This window comes from Ammospiza caudacuta, chromosome 2 (genome assembly GCF_027887145.1).
Source record: "Ammospiza caudacuta isolate bAmmCau1 chromosome 2, bAmmCau1.pri, whole genome shotgun sequence".
NCBI classification, from domain to species: Eukaryota; Metazoa; Chordata; class Aves; order Passeriformes; family Passerellidae; genus Ammospiza; species Ammospiza caudacuta.
In genome coordinates, this window is record NC_080594.1 from 26327372 (window position 1) to 26348302 (window position 20931).

Here is a 20931-nt window from a genome sequence, read left to right on the forward strand (position 1 = left end):
GGCAACCGAAGCGCCACGCCCGGGCCCGCGATTGGGCGGGAGCGGACACGACACGCGGGGCGCCCCGCCCGCCGCCGGACGCGGAAGCCGCCGAGGTGACAACAGTGGGGGCTGTCGCGACATCGCTGCTGCGGGCCGGTCTGTCGGGGCCGGGGCAGGGGGCCCGGGGAGCTGGGCGGGCAGTGGCTGTGCGAGTCCCTGGATCCTGCGGGGCTCGGCGTCCTGAGAGGTAATGATGCAAGCAGTGAGGGAGAGGGAGGAGGAGGGGACATGTTGGGAGGCTTGCAGTGCTCCCGCACGTAACTGGCCGGATTGTAGCGTGAACTCCGAAGGAGGAAGATCACCGGCAGGGCTTGTCTGATGGAGCAGATAAGCCCAAATGCTCCTAATCAGTCTTTCGTTGAGTATTCTGGCCTCTTCCTGAGCAGCTATGCTTTTATCCTCCTCGTTCTCATCAAGTAAAGAGAGATCCTGAGTCAGAAGGAACGAACAGCAGTGGTGATTAACAGCTAATGCTATTAAGTAAGGAAACACACAACTCCAGTTGTAGAAGCAACAGATGGTGAGACATCCCTGTATCTGTAGTTTGAGAAAGCTCAAGGACGAAAAGGTCCTTCTGTTAATCACAAAAGATAAACCTGCCTGACACAAAACAAATCTTTAGTCTAGAAACCCGAAAGTAGCAGTGTGCTCACTGCTGCCATTTTGTTTTTACGGCAGAGAGTTGCTGCGATGGAAGTTAAAAAGCTGTAGTTAAACCATTTCAGTTATTGTTACAGGGAAAGGAAGCAAGAGTCCTGGGGATCTCCCTTGAATAATGGGGAGAATCCCTTTTTTCAGGGAAAAAAAGCCAGCCAAATAAGATAGGAGTGTACTGATCTCAAAGGAACTTAGACCCTAGAAAAGAGGGATGAGTGACTTGTATAATTGAGAGTGGATGGCTCTGTGGATGAATGTGGCAATGGCCAATACCTTTGGTGGGTAAGGGAGAAAATGGCCAGGATGGTGGTTTGGGCCAAACTGGAGGTCAGCTTTTGTTGTTAGTTAAACTAACCATGTGCACCCCCTCAGGGCACTGACTCCTTTGACTGAGAATTGGCCCTATCAAAAAGGTTGTTTCAGCAAGTAGGACTGAAGGAATTGTGCAGCTGCCAATTTTCCTCCTCACCTCTTCATATGCTTGAAGCACAGTGTGGGATTTCTTTTTCTTGTGGTTCTGGGATTATTTTAGGTTATCTTGGCATGGTCATGCAGTTGTACTGTGGGAGTATTACAGACTTTGAAAGTGTAAGATGGGGGTTCACTGAAAAAAGGAGGGAGGGAGACTAGAAAAAAAAAGAGGAATGGAAACTAAACAAGATGAGGAGCAATGCAAAGGAGTTAAAGTGCAGCTCTTGGTGAAAAAAAGACACAAGTGCCAGAAGACTCACAATCTTCTCCTTTTAACTCTGTGTGTTTTGGTGTAGTTTTTATAATTTTGTGTTTTCCCCGTTTGTTTTGATGTGGTTTTTTTTTCACTGTGCTACTGAACTGGAGTTTTGAGGTTTTACTAGAAAACAGGATAATCCAAGATTAACTGCTGCAGTTACCTTGCTAAAGACTTTTTTTTCCCCCTCTCCTTTTTTCTTCCTCAGACTTACCTGGTTAGGAAGAGCTGACTGCTAAAGAGAAAATGACATCTCTAGAAAAAGGTAGGTTGTTCATATGACATCTAAGCAGATGGATTAAAAAAGTACTTTAACTGGAATTCTAAACATCAGAGTTACACTGTATACCAGGCTCCTTTCATTTAAACTTACTCCTTTTATGTAGCTATGAGGAAGTAGTTCTGTGACTTCATTATTGCAGTGAAAACCAGAGCTGCCTGGATGGAAGAGCAATTGAATGTAGTTTTTCTAATCCAGCTTGATATTGAAAAATAAGATTGTCACTGGTACTGTGATCTGTCTGTACACTTGTCTGACAGCCTCCTCTGGTATTTAGAACCTGTTGGTACTGATTCAGCAAACTTGAAAGTAAGGCAATTAATGGTGTTATTACAGCATTTTTGAAATCCATTAATATTTGGATAGAAGACACAAGCTCACATTACTGTCTGCGGTATGAGAAAAAAAAGCAGAATGTGTAGCCATGCCCTCAGAAACTTTGTATCTCTCACCCATTGTGAGGAAACAGTACTACAATAATTCATTCAGCTGAAAACTTAGTGGACTTAAATAAAATTATTTCAGTAAATGTCATGTATATTGGGGACTATAGAGCAGAATGTAGCATTACTGGGAATGCTGGAGTCTGTAGTTCAGAAGTGGAGCAGGACTGGGTTGTTGGCTTTTCTAAAACCTTCACTAGGGCAGCTAAAATCTGTTAGTACTTAAAAGTCTGCTAAACTTCTTAAGGTGTTAGTAGCTGTCTGGGTAATAACTGTTTTTCATTTTCTTCTTGCTTTTTAAATGAAACTGCTCTGATTCTGCCAGCTCCCAAAACCTGATTTTGTTTTCAGTCCATAAGTAATGTTGTCAAGTTTTTTTTTCCAGGAAAGTTCTTTTTTGTGTCTGCATTTAATCTTGTATGGCAGCAGCAAATTGAAATAAATGCAATTCAGATCAATGTTTGTGTCTTGTACTGCTGTTGTTAATGAGCAGTGCACATTTGAGTAAGGGCTTACTGTGAGGGTGGTGAAACACTGGAACAGGCTCCCAGGGAAGTTGGGGATGCCCCATCCCTGGAAGTGTTCAAGAACAGGTTGGACAGGGCCCTGAGCAACCTGGTCTAGTGGAAGGTGACCCTGCTTACAGCAGGGGTGTTGTAACAAGATAATCGTGAAGGTCCCTTCCAGTCCAAACCATTTTATGATTTTCTGACTTGTGCTTGATAATCACTATTGCAATGGACTATTTGACACATGCAGTGTACAATTAAAATCTCCAACTCTGAAGTGCATAAATTAAGGGAAGACTTACAGTGATGCTATAACCAAGTGAAATGTGGTAAACTTTTCCTCCACAATTTCTAAATTTCAGTTGATGATGCCTCAGCACCCATTCGAGGACCTGGAGATGGCATGGAAACAGAGCAAACAGCTGGAGCAGTGGAAGTTATCACTGGAGCCAACACTGCAAGCCATCACATCCACCACAGCCCCCATAAAAAGACAGCTTCTTCCCTGAGTCCTGGAGTTCTGCAGCTGGGGAAAGTACATGCAGATAAATCAGTGGAGATTGAAGCTATTAGAATATTAGTCCCCAAAGCAGCCATCACCCATGTTGTTCCAACTAAAAATGCTAAGGTAGCTAAATCTGTGGGACATAAAGGAGACACATTCCATGAGTCAGATGGAGCCACAGATTCCAAGAAAGAACAGATAGAGCTGAAAAACGCACTTGAAAAGCTAAAGAATTCAGAAAAGCGGTTGTTACAAGATAAAGAAGGTCTCTCTAATCAGCTGCGTATACAGACCGAGGTAAGAAGTTAAAGGTATTTTCTCTCCCACAGCTGAACTGTTTTGGTTTGTAGAAGCAGTTTGTGAATGTGAGGAAAGAGAACTGCTATGACACTTTAGCCTTGAAATAAATACGTTCCCTTTTGAACTTATCAGCTAAGATATAGAATAGAAGTACATCAAAGTATTCCAGTGCTGCTTCTCTGACAACAGATGAAAGAGTCAAAGACTTAGCTAGGAGAAACACACTAGATAGCTGCAGAGAAATGAATCTTTCATGAGGAAAGACTTTGCTCCTTAATCTCTAAATGGAAAGTGTTATGCCAACCTTAGAAAGGTTGACTATAACTTCCTACTTCATACACATGTGGATGTCTTGTCTTACCCTTTGTTATCTTACTGATTCAGGACCTGAATACTACTGAAACTTTGTTTCCTGCAGTAGGCTTTCATTCTTCCTCTTTGACTCTGAGAATTTAAACCACAAGGTGTTGGATGTACATTAGGCTCAAATGTTTATGCTTGCCTGGACACATCCCATTCTGGAAAGAGAAAGACAGTTTACTGTTAGCAATTTGCAATAAGTTGCACTGCATTCTCAAGAGTGTTTATTCTCTATAGATAGTTACAAAAGAGTCTGGTCTAATTCTAGGTCAATCGGGAGTTGAAGAAATTACTTGTTGCTTCTGTTGGGGATGATCTGCAGTATCACTTTGAACGGATGGCTCGTGAGAAGAACCAGCTCATCCTAGAAAACGAAGTCCTGGGCCGGAATATGGCTCAGTTGTCGGAGCAGTTGGAGCGCATGTCTATACAATGTGATGTGTGGAGAAGCAAGTTCCTAGCAAGCAGGTATTCGCTCTCATGGAGCTGTCCTAACAGCATTCTCCTTCAGTCTTTCATCACATACACTCATTGCAGTGTGGTTTCATATGCAGAGGACAGCCACAAGAGCCATAGTGATACCTACTGTGAAATCTGAGAATACAGGAAAGGTGTAAAGAAAGTACGCTCCTTGTAAATCTGAATTAGTCCTGCTTTTCAGAGCTAATACAGTGAGTCCTAGCCCTCCTAAAATCTCAACTACAGCTCTTGTCAAGAAAGTAAGAGAAGCTCTTAATTTTAATAAAAATGCATGCAGTTTAGGGTATAAAAATGTCTTCTAAGGCATCTGACTTCTCTTAGTTAGGTAGTTGGTTGGTTTTTACCCCCACCCCTCAAGAATGGTACAGTCATCAATTTGAGAAGTTGTTGATGTGTTTAGGAGCTCTGCTTATAGTGAGTTGGCGATCTGCTATAGAAGAAAGAGTAGGGCGACCTCTTTATTAAACACTGGCTGTGTTACTGCTCAGGACATTACTGTTACTTCTTTAACCATAAAAGCAGGTCTGAAAGTCAAAATCCTATTTGACAGTGACTTTAAACTTGCTTAGTTGTCTTACCAGATCTGTAAATAGTGTTCTAGGACTTTTAATTTTCTACTATACTTGGATATAATTGAATGAATTATGATGCTTAATGCATATCATAAAAGACCTTACTGCTTGAAGAAAATGGCAATAGAATACAGTCTTCTCCCTTTAATTTGCTGGAGAAGTTTCAGCATATGGGGTGAATGGTAACTTGTGTAACATATGGGGTGTAACGGTAATTGTAAGTCTTAGCAAGAGTTACTAGGTAAACTTGGAGGGTTTTTAACATTATGAGGAGCTCTGACATCAGAGCTGTGAGTCTCAGCAGTGTGGTTGAAGTAACACTCTTCAATATTGTAACATTCTGATTCATTTTTATCTCCTATTTCTAACTGGTGGTTATTTAAAATGTTATTCTGGTTTTTGCATTTGGAATATCACAGGCATTTGAAATGCCTGTTGGAGGGGTAGTGCCAAGCCTCATGGTATAGCAAATGTGACAACAGCTGTCTCCTTTGTAGCTCTTAAACACTCATATCTGGCATCTGGTGATAGCCCCTGGGTAGGGCAAAGAGGTAAATGAATGCAGTCTATAGCCATAGCTTCCATTTTTAGAGAAGAGTGAACAGACGTGATTACAACATACTTGTGAGAATTGTTAATAAAAGAAAAATGTATTTAGCTTTTTCTTTCACAGGAACCTTGTCAATGTACACTTTCTCAAGGTGTTTTGAAATGTCTGTTATTAGATTTATATTAAGTGACCTAAGATTGTTTAAACTCAGTCAAAACATAATCTTGCACTGGTGTTGGCTGTAGTTGAACAGAAATTATTCCTTATTAGGTTGATATAGGCTCTGCATGGGAGAGGGGACAGAGAACAGCAGACAGTTTGAGCAGACAAATTATGGTCTGTAGTAGAAAAATTGACTTTCAAGCTGTTCACTTGCACTACTGACTGGAGATTTCCTTTGCAGGGTGATGGCTGATGAACTGACCAATACCAGAGCAATTCTTCAGCGCCAAACCAGGGATGCACAAAGTGCAATCCAGGACTTGCTGAATGAACGTGATCAGTTCCGTCAAGAGATGATTGATACACACAAGTATGATTTTTCCAATCCAGATTATCTCTGTGCAAACTTCATTTTTGTCAGTTTATTTTAGGCTAGAGGAGAATCAAATAACTTTCCCTTCTTCCTCTGATATTCCACAAAAATCAATTAATGCTGATGTATAGTATGGTCACTCTCCAGTCTTAGAGCTGAAAGAGCAAAAGTAATAGAGTACTTGCTTCATTCTCTAGAGGTCTGAGGTCTTAAGGGTAATAAACTATGGAACTGACATACCTCACATCCTCAGGCTTTCTTTCTTTAATCACTTACTGACTTGACTTCAAGTCTTCTCTGTTTCCTTGCAAAATATCAAAGAAGTGATTCTTCTACCTACATGAACTTTATAGTGCTTATTCTGCCAGATGTCAAATAAGTGTTCCCGGGATTAATCACCTGTGTTGGTGAGGCCTTGCCTTGGAGAATAGCCCATTTGTCTCCTTGTTCTTAAACACTTTTTTTGGTCCATTTCTTTGGTTTAAGGTTTAGCTTATGCAGTAAGCCTTGGGAAGAGATGATTCCTCTGAAGTATGCTGGGTGCTGGTTATACAATATAGAATATACAAACCCCACTAGCAGTGCTTCTTTTCTTTCTGCACAGGCTGCTGGAGGAGCTCATGGTGTCTCTTCAGTGGGGGAGACAACAGACATACTATCCTAGTGCCCAGCCTTACACTACAACAGAGCTAGCAGCTGTGAACTGTAAGCTAGCCAAAGCTGTAAGCTCACATCTTCTAGGAAATGTTGGCACTAACAGTCCAAAAAAGACTTCAGCAGCTGTGGAGTTTTGCAATACCCCTGCTGAGAAAATGGCTGAAATGGTAAGAGCTCTTGATGCATGTTAATCTTTATATTAAAGTTCTGGGTGAACAGATATTTCATTTTCACGTTGGAAAAAAGATGACAAATGGCTTTTGAGCAGAAATCCTAGCTCTTAAGAGAAAGAAAAAGCACATTAAATTGTATAAAAGTATTTTCAGTGTCAATTTCTCCATCCTTAGATGCTACGTGTACTGGATCCAGCTGCACATCCAGAAACATCAACAGAAGTTTCTTTTTCTGAGACTTCTCCATCTTCTTTCCTTTCTACAAAGAAAAGTATTGGAAGGTTTCACCCATATACAAGATATGAAGATGTCACCTTCAATTGTTGCAATCACTGTCAAGGAGAGCTGATAGCCCTTTAAAAGCCCAGCCAAGGAAGGTGCACCTGCATTCTTTCTGAAGAATTACACTAGTTGATGTTCAGCAGGCTTCCCTTTGTCCTTTTTCCGTAACGGGTAGGTTTGGCATTGGAAATTATTCAGTTTCTGCTTCTCTACCTCTTGAAGTTAGGGATTGATAGGATTTCCATAGTCTCTGGGATGCTTCTACCACTTCTCAGTGGGGAAAGCTGCTTATTTTCTTATACAAAGGCAAGACGAAAAACATTATGCTGGTCTAATTTATAGAGCATAGAGATGCTCTTGACTATTTGACATTTATAGTCTTATTAGCAAATCCTAATGAATTTCCCTTTAGAGGGAGACAGAAGTGTAACCGTACCAAAGCAAATGAAGTGCTGATCAGTTATGTCTAAATTTAAAGTAATGGTAAATGGTTTTTAATTTTAGCCAAGGTAATGAACAGCCAGCCCTCAAGTCTATGTTCTGCCTTTTAAATTTAGTTATAAAAAGGAGTATGTGCAATGATTCTTCATAGCTGTAAGTTCTGTAAGCAAGAGTATATGCAATGTCAGCCCTCCTGTCAAGGAGATAAAGCTTGAATGAACTCTAGCTATAATATATAAGTAGTAACTGCTTTCAAGTGGGTTTTAGAAAACTCTGTGGGGTGAGGTTTTTCTTGTGTTGCCATAGAGCTGAAATAATGGCTTTTCCATTGTTTCAGCTTCTAGAGTGAAGTTGCTGCATAGCTGATCCTCAGCAAGGGCAGACTGACATACTTCTTTAGTATACAGCATTGAATCCTGGCCTGGCATTAGGACTCTGTCCTTGCCCAAGGTCTTCCTGAGTATTATGGGAAGGTGAAGACAAGCACTAAGTTTGCATAGGTACTGTTAAAAAAAAAGTATTTTTTTACTTGTGTGACTTTATAATCTTGATGTAGATTTGAAGTTCTTTACATAGGTTTGAAGAGAACTTTTAGGAGACATCTGCTAAATCCACAGAAGCCTATTTAAGTTTCTTAGTTTGACCCCCAAATTTACCATATGAAGCTGTCTAGTTTAGGGAGAAGGTTTCTGAAATGGTTGCTTTTACCCAGTTTTCTTTTGAGTCTCATACCCAGGATCAGAATATGTAAGCTGTAAGTTCTTGCTGTTGCTGCTTCTGATTTGGTTTACATGAAGAAAGCTACAATAAACTTCCTTTGCTTGCTTTCAAGCTGTAATTCTGGATTTAATGAAATCACATTTCTGACCCTGATTTCTCTGTAGCATAAACGGAACTAAATGACATTGAATTGTAAAACTCTTCACTCTGCTGGTGTGAGGCACTGAGAAGCATCTCTTTTGTAGTTTTGTACAATGAGGGAGATGGTGTGTGTGAACCTTTGCAAACATTCCTCCTGAATTTGCTTGCTAGACCCAAAAAGCTCTTTGTGCCTTTGGTGTCAGGGAAAGGTACTGGGAGGAGGAAGGCACCTGTTACTTACGTGTCCCATGAGCACGTGAAATTTTCATTTTTGTGTCCATGCTTGCTCTCTATGCTGGCAAAAGCTGCAACAGAGCAGCCTCCAGTCCAACACCAATGCTCTCAATATGCCTGTAACTAGCCCCAGAAATAACCAAGAAAAATACTACCAACAAATCAGCTTTGCATCTACTACACTTCTGTCTACTGCAGTGCTCCCAGAAAACACTGTGAATTTAAAAAAAAATTAAAAGCAATGCCAGGATCATGACATCCATTAGGGCATACAGCTGGACAGAATGCTCTTCTTCATTCACTAACTTTATGATTTCATGAGATTTTGGCATGATCTCTATCAAGAGTTCACAATTTAGCTGGGTAAGGCCATGTACTTTGGTAGATTTATTATAATAAACATTGACATTTATATAAGGATCCTAGCTTCCTTACTACTGGAAAAAGGTCATAATTTGCACAAGCTTTTAATTCCATGGAATAGAGAGCTACTGAATATGACTCACAGAAGTAAGTTTCAAAACCTGTTGCATGATCACCTACACATTAGTCTTCAATCACCACTTTCCAGAAACCTAAAAGAACACAGACATCTGGTCTAGAGCTGGTCAATGGATCAATAGGACATGGTACAAGAAACATAATTTTCCAACAATATAACACCTTGCACAGTCAATCACTAGCAGTATCAAACAGCAATATTAATCCACCAAAAATTTAACATTTTACACAGTAGCCTGCATCCAGGAATCCATGATGAGTATAAATGTGTATCTGCCACCCTCATTTATACATCTTGCGCTCATTTTGATTTGGTTAAACCAAGAAGATCCCTGAGTTATGCATTAAAGCAGGCTTTTTGACTAAATTACAAATAAATAGGTAATAAAATCATTGTCACTGAAGGTAATTGTTAAACTTGCTTGAAAGCTTTAAAAACACCACAAAAAGTCAGTAGCTGTAAAGGACAAAAACTCAAGCCATAAAAATTAAGAAGACTGTCACCAAGAACTCTGGCTACATCAAATTTTCAACTGTAATGATCTGAGAAACAAAAGAATTTGGGCTCTGAATTAAATATAGTGGATGTTCCGCATTTGTTTTGCTCTTCTGGCTTCTAATCTAAGCTGCCTTGCTCTCTCTTTAGCAGCTAGTTCTGCTGCTTGTTTCTCTTCTCTCTTCCTTCTCAGCCATCTGTGGAGAGAGAAAGAGGACCAGAAGTACTGGCAGTTGTAATTTCAAGCTTTACATTATCCATTCAAAGGAGATTTGTCCCCCACTTAACTGTGGCCCACCATGTCTCGTAGGGTGAAGTTGGGTGTCATGGCTGAGACAGTCTAAAAGCCTGCCATACCCAAACACAGGAAGCACTACTTTCCCACCCCAATTCCCCTCCTTCTGTGCACACCTTTACCTCCCCCCTTTTGTTAAACTGGATTAGTTTTATGCTCATTTCATGGACTGAATCAACCCAAGGTCGCTCCAGAACAGGCAACAAGGGTTAGAGGAGAAGATCCCTTTTTTAGCAAAAGTAATTCACTCTTATCCGCTCAGGTTCTGACAAATAATTTCAGAGCAGTGAACAAACAACATCAAGGAACTGATGTATTTTTTTAGGGTGTAAGTTTAAAAGGGCATATTCATATGAAAAAAAACCCTCCAAAACAATGAGGACTTCTGTAGCAAAAATATACCATAAAACAGCTACAGTTTGAGATGACAGACTACAGAAGTTTCAAATGTGGTCTCTTAGGAATGACCCCACTCACTCTCTAAAAGCTCTGTCACAATCCTCTGGGCTTGGATAAAAGGCCACTTCTTCAGTTTGGCGTCTCAAGACTTCTATCCGTCTTTCTCTCACATATTGTTGGTGTTTTTTTTTAAGCCATAAACTGTAGGCTTCTTCTGGATCCCTGTGCACCTCCTAATTAATAAAAAAGACATGTATACACAAGGGTTATCAGTAAATAATAAATAAATCTCATTATAATAGGGGTTTTTTTGTATTCTGCTGGCATCTTCCCTCCATGAAATACACTTCATAAACACACTAGAGCATATGCTAATCTGGCATAGAATATATACATGAGCAAGCATTCAAAGCACCATGTTAAAAAAAAGTACTGAATTTAGATTTTTCTTTAGAACAGCATCTGAATCTCCAGGTTTTGATTGGGTCATGTGCATTAACTGCTTACTAACAAGTTCTGATGGCAAGAAACACACTCCAAGTAGTCTTCTCACTGCTTGCTCACTCAGGGCTCAACAAGGCCCTCTCCTGGTATATGGGAGCATCACTGTATCCCCTGTGATTTTATAGTTAAATTCATGTGTGCTGCTTCTACACTGCAAGCCACTCTGCTAAGCAGATCAATCATAAACCTGCAGGTCCACCTCTTCGCCGAAAACAATGTAACGAGAACATTTCCCATTGCTGTAAATTTTCACACATTTAGCTAAGAAGGCAGGTTTAGAATTTGGCTTTCCTATTTAACAAGAGCACCACAAATCCCAGTTCCAGATTAGGGACCTTACTTTGAGCCTCAGCTCTTCCAGCCGCTTTGCACGACGAATTCGCTTTTCTTGTTGAAGCTGTTCTTTCTTCTTTTGTAACCATGCTTTAAAAACTATTTCGTTCTGCCTTTTCCTCATTTCTTCTAGTTCCTTGTTCTTTTCTTCTTCCTTAGGTGGAAGGAAAACTGAATAAACTTGGTTTTTAAGAGAATGATCCTAATTTGCAAAAAGTGTTGCAGGCAATAAATAAGCCATTTGAATTGCGTGAGACACACACTAAAATACAGATGAAACAAGAATACTCAAAAACTGCATCACAGCTGATACAACATTTAGGAAGAAGTTGCTTGGAGCACTTCTGCTTGTGATATATTCAGACACTTTCAGTCTAGCCCTTTTTGTGATTACCTCCATTTCCATGACACCTCTTGACTAACAGACATTCAAATAGCATCAGGCAAAAACTCTTAAAATTAAGTCTGCCCAATATCTCTAGTTAGCTTAGAATCACTTTAAATGGATACATTTTAAAAATAAATCCAGCTGTCTGGCTTGATGGACCACTGAACCCTAAAGGATATTTGGCAACACATGGATTGCAGGCACTACCTTATTTATAAGGACCTTTTTTGGACATGAAGTTGCAATGTATTGACTTAAGGAGTATTAATAGCTTCAGGCTTTTTTCAAGTGCACAAATTTATATTTACAAAATTGAGAAAAGTTTCTTTTACTTATTAATTACATTTTAGCTAAGGATAAGTATCTACAAGGAAGAGAAAAAGTTTCAATTAATGCTCCAGAAAGCTAATTAAGACATTTTTTACCAGGATTTACTCTCCTTGACACAAAAGCTATAATCCCAACTCATTTCAATACTTCGAGAAATCTAATCTTGCAAATAGATGATCTTCCTCCCACCTACATACAACTTCCTTATATCCTCTAAACTTACCACTTCTAATTTACTGGAATGAAAGAAACGCCACCAAAATGAAGCAGATAGATTCTAGTAAAGTCAAGAAATGTTTAATGTCTGTGAAATCCATCACAGAATGGAAGAATTCAATTCCAGAATGAAGAAATAAGGTAACACATGCTTACTTTTCCATAAGTCAGCCAAGAAAGGAAAAAATTTAGCACACACTGTTAGGAAAATAACCTTCCTTCCCCTCACCACCCTACATTTTACATTTAATATACAGAGCATATTTTCAAGAGATCTAGTCTTGTGTGCACAAAAAAAAACACTTCAATTCCTCATCAGATTTCATTCCCCTTGTTACTAAGCTGAGCCTCAGCAACCTTTTCAAATAAAGCAGGCTAGAGCTCTTTCCACAGATAGAAAGTAACCTTGGAAGCTACTTAGCCAGCTTAATTAGTACATCATGGCAGAGAAAAATGGCAGATGCTTCAGGCTCCTTTTATAGAGTAACTCACATAACAAGTTACCTTTTTGTAATTGTATCATTATAATGCAAAAAGAAGAAAAAAAAAAAAACATTTTTTAACTCTCTGGTAAAGATTTCTGAAGTTCTCATTACAACTATCAGAGGCTGACTCTCTATTGTATTTTTTTTTCTGTGTAATGAGCTGAGAAAGAATTAAAAGGGTTCTTACAGTCACTCTGCTATGTAAATGATATATTATGACTGAGCACTCTCCCGTGTGATAATTGCCCAATCCATACTTCTTCAGTACCCAGATGTGCCCCAGCCTTACTGTGGTTCATATAAAATTACTGCACTGCAGTATAATATGTGCAGATGTGACACCATGTGCTACATTCCATAAACTGTGGGACTGTAAGAGAACCTACAGGTAGAGAGAGAGCCAAGAAGCAAAAGCAGTCAGAAAACTGTAACAGAAGAAGGCCCATTTATGAAGGATGCATTAAATAAACGCTTCATTTCTCCTCTGAGCAAGGCATGGTCCTATGCCACTCTGGGAAAGGAGCTTTGAAAGATTCTATACAAACCCCAGAGAATTATTGTTTTTATTATTGTTGTTGTTATTACTACTACAACTATTATTGCTGCCTCTTTTATCAAGGTGTTTTATCAAGGTGTAAATACCCTGAGCACATGGTCTTTGTGAAGCAGAGGAACAGGATGGTCACTGTGATTTACTTTTCTCTATATATTTACCCGTCTCTTCAGTGTTTCTTTCTTCAGTTCTATCTGCTTCCTTAATTCTTTTTGTCTGGGAGTAAGAGTGTAAGTGGAGCTTTTCGCAGGTACGTTTGCAGACTCAGTCTTCTGTTTTCCCAGATTTTTTGCACCATTCAAAGCAGAATCTGGCTGCTGGTTAGAGTCAGATGGAGGCATTTCTTTCCCTTGAGCATCAGTGGGTTCTGAAGTCTGTTGAGTTTCAATATCTGTAAAATAAACACTTATTGGGGCCAAAATGCCCTAGCTTTCAATATCACATAAACTTAAGAGTTCAAACTTTCCATCTATTTCGATTAGAACTTTACCATTTGTCTTCTCCTCACCTGAGCCAGCACGTTCTGAAAGTGATGTGTGTTTCTGTCCCTTGTCAGAAATATTCAGCTGAGACAGCCCATCTGAAACGTCTCCTCTTACAAGGTCAGTGTTACCAACTTCAGCACCATTTGGATGAAGATCCACCTCATCCACAAATTTTAACTTCCGTTCTCTTTTTCCATGCACAGGAGCCTGATTTTCCAGCTCTTTGTTGGCTTCTTCAATCTTTTCCAAGACGTAACGCTTTATTTCTTCATCCTCTCCCTCATCCAGTTCCTGCTCATTTTCCAGCTTGGATTCCTGGATAGAGCTTTCTCTCTCAGCATCAGATTCATGGTCATCCTGTTCACTATCTGCCCCAGACTGCAAATACTTTTCATTAGAGTATAATACTTTCACATTTACATCTTCCTCTGAAGGCTGATCTAGATTTTCTTTCATTTCTTCATTGTCTTCCTGAAAGCTGTCTGATGTTTTACGAATTTTTGCTTCAACATCCTCTTCCTTTTCTTCAGGATTCTAAAAAAAATAAAATAAACTAGTCTTTTGTCTCAACAGAAGAGTTATCAAAGAAAGAGGAAAGAAACAGTGAGAGAGGAGTACAAACTATCTGCATTCTAAACCAGGTTGTCAAATAGTGCACGTCATAACTAACAGCTTTTTTGGCACTAACAAGTCTCTTCATTTTCTTCATGTTCACATTCACACAAAGTTTAACTAATCAGTAAAGTGATTAGTGACAGCATAAAACTGCAATGGGTGTTATACAAACAGTTAACGGAACACAGAAGTACTTTTGAAAAAAAAGTAACATTTTCAATGAACACTGAATTTTTTGCTTGACAGATATTAGAACCAAACTAACCAGTTTGCTGAAATGTTTTTCACTATAAATCCAAATAACTTTCCTTGTCAAAATTCAGTGAATGCACCTACACATTTCAAGCTATACTGAATTTGTGCCTATGATTCCAAATATTACTAAATTTTGTCTCCTAAATAACACCACTAGTATTTAACGTAACAAATACCTCTTTTTCACCAGGGTTTTGTTTTTCTTCTTCATCAGTTAGGTCTTTTTCAAAATCATCCTCATATTCTGCATTTTCTGTTGAATCACCCACATCTCCTTGAGCTTCCTTTTCACTCATTTTGATGATGTGTTAGAGTAATACTACAAAAAGGAGAAGGGATAAAACATTTTCAAACTGTAGTGACACCCCCATCCAACTTGTGAGCAGTATTAATACAAGCATGTTAGACAGTGCCACCTCAGGACTAAGGATTACCAATGGCTCATAAACATGACTGGTTTTGGCCTTTCCAGCTCTGGCTACTGGAAGAAAGTTTGAGTTAAAGCAATTCAAGGGAATTTAATGTCTCTGACAGAGCTTAAACAAGAACTCATGATCTCTTTAACAGTTAGCCTTGGGCTTGGACAAAGAGACCACCATTTTATGTTAGCTGGAAGTGCTACAACTTCTTGCTTGTATCTTACCTTGTTTATACCTTAACTTGTTTAAATCCAGTATAACTTTAAACACTCATTAACATGTTAATCAGGCTAGATATAATCATGCTCATGACAAGACTGAAGATGAGCAGGACTGAATCTTTTAAAGGACTGAATCTTATAAAAAATCTTTGTACTGCATAGCACACAGCTGCCACCAGCTCCTGAAGGACTGCTTAATTGCCAGTGCTTGGTGCTTCAGGCTGACTGCCTGCTGCCCCTCAGCTCAGCTCTCTCAGTACAAGGCATCTAAGATGCAAAAGTTTAAAGATGCAGACACACTCACAAGCCTAGAGAGCTGATTCTGCTCTGTTTATAGCTTTAGCCCTTCATCATTCCTTCAATAATTTATTACTTTTTACAAAAGCAGCACAGAAGAAGAAAACATCAATTATTCAACATTCCTGTTCTTTTTGTACCATCTGCTGTAGGCTGGAAGGTGCCACTTCTAAGTGTCTCTAGGAGAATTAATCTGTGTCATTTTCAATATACCAAAGATCATGACTGTTGTGACAGAACAAGGAGTAATGGGTACAAATTGAAAGAGGGGAATTTTAGATTAGATATTAGGATGAAATTCTTTGCTGCTTCAGTGGTAAGTCACTGGAACAGGTTTCCCAGGGAAACTGTGACTGCCCCATTCCTGAAAGTCTTCAAGACCAGGTTGGATGGTGCTTTGAGCAACCTGGTCTAGAAGAAGGTGTCCCTGCCCATAGCACGAAGGTCACAATTTGATGAGGTCCATTCCAACCCCTTAACATTCTGTGATGATGTGGCAAGACAATATGGGGTGTAAGGGAGAGCTCTGACTCTGGTTTGCCCTAGAACAGCAAACTCTTGCTGTGTGACCATCCTGCCCTTCCAGACAAGAATCACAGAATCAGAGAATCAACAAGGGTTGCACCTGAACTGTCAAATCCATCTACGCATTTTGTAAAAACCCCTTCATCCAGCAGATGTTGCTTAAATTCTTCCAAGCTTTTGTTTTGAGTTCTGATGAGCATCTCTGAGTTCTCAGTTATTTATTCTCAGGAACACCAGCTCTGCTCTTTAGAACTCAGTATTTTATGCTGGTAAAGAGTGATGTTCTTTTAAGCCTCAAAGATTAGTCAAGATTTGGTTTACAGTTGTAATAAAGCTGGGCATTTGCTGCAAAATGGTTTGTACGGAAACTTTTAAAAGCTCTTTGTTTTCTCTGATCCATATGTTGTTCAAGAAAATCTGTCAGTTTTTTCACTTCTTTTTAGCTACCACTTGCCACTGGAATCACTCATTCACACTAGATTTCTCAGAATTTAAATTTCAAGAGCTCATTCAGACTGTTGCCTTGGCTTTCCACACTGTATCTATTTCCATCATGTTTTCCTGCAGCACCTCATATAACACGTAATGATTTTTGCTGGGAAATGCCCCTTCCTTAACCAATACCATTGGTTTGGGTGATGACAATGGATCTTAATGGAGATTACTTTGCTCTAGTGCATATTCAGCACTAAAGAACTATTTCTCTGTGATTTCATTAGTATGATAAGCAGATACAAAAGCCGCTCAGTTGAATTGTGCCTTTTAAAAAATATGTTCACATCAGTCTGTGGCACTCAATACAAACACATTGAACATGCTGCTTAATTTATTTAGGTGAAGTGTAATAATGGGGAGCAGCATAAAAATCAACTACTTCTGTTGTAAGATAAAGTAGCCATGGCTGAAGAGAGAACTTTCAATTCAATGACTTGTTTCATAGAATCATAGAATGTTAAGGGGTTGGAATGGACCTTAACATCATCTAGTCCCAGCTCCCCCTGCCATGGGCAGGAACGCCTCCCACTAGACCAGGTTGCTCAAAGCCCCATCCAGCCTGGCCTTCAACACTTTCCATGATGGGGCATCCACCGTCTCCCTGTCAATCTGTTCCAGGGTCTCAACACCCTCACAGTAAAGAATTTCTTCCTTTTATCTAACCTAAACTTCCCCTCTTTCAGTCTGTACTTGTTTCCCCTTGTCCTGCCACTGCAGTTCGTGACAAGGAGTCCCTCTCCAGCTTCCCTATGGGTTCCTTCAGGTACTGGAAGGTTGTAATGAGCTTCCCACACAATCTCCTTTTCTCCAGGCTGAGCAGCCCCAACCTTTCCAGTCTGTCTCCACAGGGGAGGTGCTCCCGTCCTCTTACCAACCTCGTGGCCTCCTCTGGACTTGTTCCAATAGTTCCATATCCTTCTTATGCTATGTCCTTCTGGTGCCTTAGGGACACCAGAAAATCCTGAATCAGCTCCTATTCTATTTTGGATATTATGAAATAAAGGGATTCAGCATTAAGAGGGATCGAAAGTATTCAGAAAAATCTCAAATCTTCGTTTACACGTGCTTCTGCTCTACTTGGGGTGTGTCTGTGGAGGGTGTGCGCTGTGACCATTTGATCTGCACGACTTCGTAACATCTCTACGCGATTACAGTCAGGCACAGTCACAACAAAAGGCGCGACAGAGCGATGGATTTCTGTCTCTTTGTCCTGCACTAAAACATACACGCATACACAGATCCACGAACCCGAACTCCACGCGAGGCAGTGGGGAACGTCCTCACCAGCATTCCCTGCTCCCCTGGGACACGCCGGCGCCGCTGCTCCCGGCCGGGGACGAGGAGCTGCTGCCACCGCCGGGCGTTGCGGTTGCCGTGGCAGCGGCGGAACCGCACAGCGCCACGGCGGCTCCCGAGGGACAAACACCGCCTCCCGAGGGACAAACGCCGCCTCCCGAGGGACAAACGCCGCCTCCCGAGGGACAAACGCCGCCTCCTGCTGGGCCCTGACGCCCGCGAGTAGGCTGGGCCGCCCCGCTCTGTTGCCATGGAGGCAGGCCTCCCCCCACCCCCCCCCAGCCCCCGTGCTCCCGTTTCCTTGTGGCGCAATTCCACCTAAGGCCTGGCAATCGTGGGGAAGCAGAACGCTGAGGGGAGCGGGAGTACACACCGCACCAGGGGAGGGGCAGGAGTGCGGCAAGCGGCTCAGCCGAAAGCCCTTCTTTGATGCTGTTAAATTATGCATTCGTGAGGAAGCGGCCTCGGTTTGTGTGTTGTATTATTCATCATGCTCCGGCTGGCAATGAGCAATCGGATCAGCCCAAGAGGCAGCAGTGTCAGGATTTGGGCTTTTGTTAATCACAGAATCATAGAATTGCTTGGATTGGAATGGAATCTTGAAGCTCCAACCATGGGCAAGTGCCATGGGCAAGGACACCTTCCACAGGATCAGGCTGCTCAGAGCCCCATGCAACCTGGCCTTGAACACCTCCAGAGCTGGGAGATCCACAACTTCTCTGGACAACCTGTTCCAGCGTCTCACCACTAATGAAGACAGCACTGAATCTCCAGAGACACACCTCTCTGTGTTAACCACACATTGCTCCTTGAACTTGGAAATGAAAAACAAAAAAACAAAACAAAAAACCCCAAAACAAACAAACAAACAAACAAAAACCCAAAACCAAACAAACAAAAAAGCAAAACAGGAAATGCCCTGAATTAATTCCCATCTGGGGAAAAGAAAAAAAAAAGGCCAAAGAACCCCACCCTGATTTACCTATGGAGCTAGAGGGCGGCTGGCAGGGGGAGAAGGATGAGGCTCCTCAGTGGAGCTGGAGGGAGGTGGCAGGTTGCAGTCTCCTCTAGAGAGAACAAAACACCCCACAGGTAGTGGATGCTCTGCACCTGAGGCCAGCAGGACCCCAAAGAGCTGTGTGACCACCAGACTCCCCACAGAGCACACACAGAGCTCACTGCAGAGGCGAGCAGCTGTCAGCAGCTGTTCACGGTGATAAAGTTCATTCAGCATCACAAGAGGCTTCCCAGCACTGAATTTTGGGGAATGACCCTCCTCAGCCTTCCTACCAGCTGGGGCTGCAGTAGCATAGACCCCTCTGGGGGGAAAGACGGAGAGAGAGAGGGAAGGAGCTCACCTCACTGGCAGCACTGAGGTGGTGCCGATTACACTGTCATGGCCACACACCTCAGAGGGCAGCACCTCCCGTGTACTAAAGGGTTAATGCTAGTGAAAGAAAATACAGGCAGAAAAACAGCCATGAAGCTAGAGCTTTGATAACTCTCAGAGTAACTCAAGTACGGTCCCCCTTTCACTCAAAGTCATATGGGACAGAAAAGCTGAACCCCTTCAAGGTGGGGTTCACAAGTTCTCTGAAGATGTCTGTCATCGTAGGCCACATGCAATAGGAGGAGGCAGGACTCCATGACACCAGGGCTTCTGCTCATTTTACACCATACCGTGAAAAAGAAAACCAGGTTTTGACACTGGTTCTAGTGGGCTGGAAGGGCTCCCTTACACTTAGCAGAGATAATGCTGTTAGCTGCTTGGCAATGGTTCCTGTTGTACCTGGCAAAACTTCAACCAGTGACCTCACCCAGGGCATGCAGTTATCCCACCCTTGAAGGCAATAAGCTGAATTTCTGACTTTCCACATTTCATTTTGACAAGTTCATAGCAGTCTAAAATACAGAGAACTGGGTACAATACCAAGGCTTTCTGCTCTGCTTTTATTGTAAGAGTTATCCTTCATCTTAAAAGCCAGTTCTATCCTTTTAATTCACAAGAGATGCTTTATGCGACTAATTACAAATCAGCATGATTAAGACAAGGATTAGACCCTATTGTTGGGATGCCAAGTTGTGATATTTGTTAATATTAACTTAATGATTTAAGGTCAATCAAAATTGATCTATGCAGTCATTAACCCACGTCATTAAATGTTGGTTTTCAGATGTTCCCATGTGTGAGGAAGCTGCAGAGCATGGTTATGAAAAATGCAACGAAAACAGCAGTAAAGCAGTGCAGGGCTCCAAGGACAGATCCTGGCATACTGGCTGCTGTTTTCCTTGTCACTAATGCACCAGACACTATGTTCAGGCAGCAGATTCATGGACAGTGAGTGTGTTTCACAGAGAAAAGCTGCATAACATCTCCAGAGGAGCATTAAGCAAGCACTTTAACACCTTTTTTATGTAGTCTAGGAAACACTGTCAATTGACACTGTCAAAATCCACTGGGAGCAGGGTTCAAAGCATCCAGTCTCCTGCCCCTTCCATAGTCAAAGTCCCTCTTTCCTTCCCAGTGCTTGGCTACGATCACACCAATAGAGAAGAAAACACAACCGCTTCCACACAGAGCCCTTCCCTTTCCCTGAGAGCACTGCCAGAGCAGCAGACTGTGTCACACATGCACACAGCCACTTCAGGGGTTGAGTGCAAGCCTGCCTTGCCAGTGCCTCTCACAGCCACTGATAGCCCAGGGGGACAGCATTGGGTGCTGCTCCTGAAACAGCAGCCTCTGGCAGCTCTTACTATTCCTGCCTTTTAGGGCGGAACAAGCCCAGCACCCAGTCCCTCACTGTAGCAGTGATCCCAGGAACTACACCTCATCCCACCAGCATCACAGCAAGCCCAGTGCAGGACAGAGATTCAGTTGAAACACTCACCTCCAGCAGCCCCAAACATCAACTGGAACAAAGAAACAGCCCCAACACCCCGGGCAGACAGCCGTGTGTAGTGTTTATCTCATCTTCACCGAACGGCACTGCATGCTCTGTCTCCAGCACAGAAATTCTGCTCCTTCACAGCAGCTATGTGCCCCTTTCAGCTCTCTCAGCTTCCACGATGTGGCAGGATGTGATGGGAGGAGCAAGGATTGCCACAGTTCACGTGGACTTGCTTCACTTGCAGGAGGGAGCAGCCTTTCACCAGCACCAATGAGAAACACTTGAACCCACCTTAAGCATAATGCTATATGTGGATGACCTACTACT

At 41.7% G+C, this 20931-nt stretch overlaps 2 protein-coding genes across 2 annotated transcripts; one reads left to right on the forward strand and one right to left on the reverse strand.

The window, feature by feature from the left end:
• Positions 1-76: 76 nt before the first annotated feature.
• BLZF1 (basic leucine zipper nuclear factor 1) lies at positions 77-8344 on the forward strand. Its single transcript, XM_058825379.1, has 7 exons — positions 77-229; positions 1635-1691; positions 3021-3460; positions 4092-4291; positions 5829-5957; positions 6565-6784; positions 6965-8344. The coding sequence occupies exons 2-7, from the start codon at positions 1673-1675 to the stop codon at positions 7148-7150; spliced, it is 1194 nt and encodes a 397-aa protein (XP_058681362.1). The 5' UTR covers positions 77-229; positions 1635-1672; the 3' UTR covers positions 7151-8344.
• A 717-nt stretch (positions 8345-9061) lies between these two features.
• Positions 9062-20766, reverse strand: CCDC181 (coiled-coil domain containing 181). The gene is given in 6 exon segments (XM_058800217.1): positions 9062-9802; positions 10378-10532; positions 11144-11290; positions 13270-14127; positions 14640-14782; positions 20605-20766. Coding segments are annotated over 5 exon segments (1401 nt in total). The 5' UTR covers positions 14760-14782; positions 20605-20766; the 3' UTR covers positions 9062-9681.
• Between the last annotated feature and the right edge of the window lie 165 nt (positions 20767-20931).

Bases quoted from the DNA above. Each gene is read 5' to 3' on its own strand.
- BLZF1 (XM_058825379.1), top strand. The intron at 3,461-4,091 runs GTAAGAAGTTAA...GTCTAATTCTAG, and splicing joins AGCTGCGTATACAGACCGAG to GTCAATCGGGAGTTGAAGAA. The intron at 6,785-6,964 runs GTAAGAGCTCTT...CTCCATCCTTAG, and splicing joins CTGAGAAAATGGCTGAAATG to ATGCTACGTGTACTGGATCC.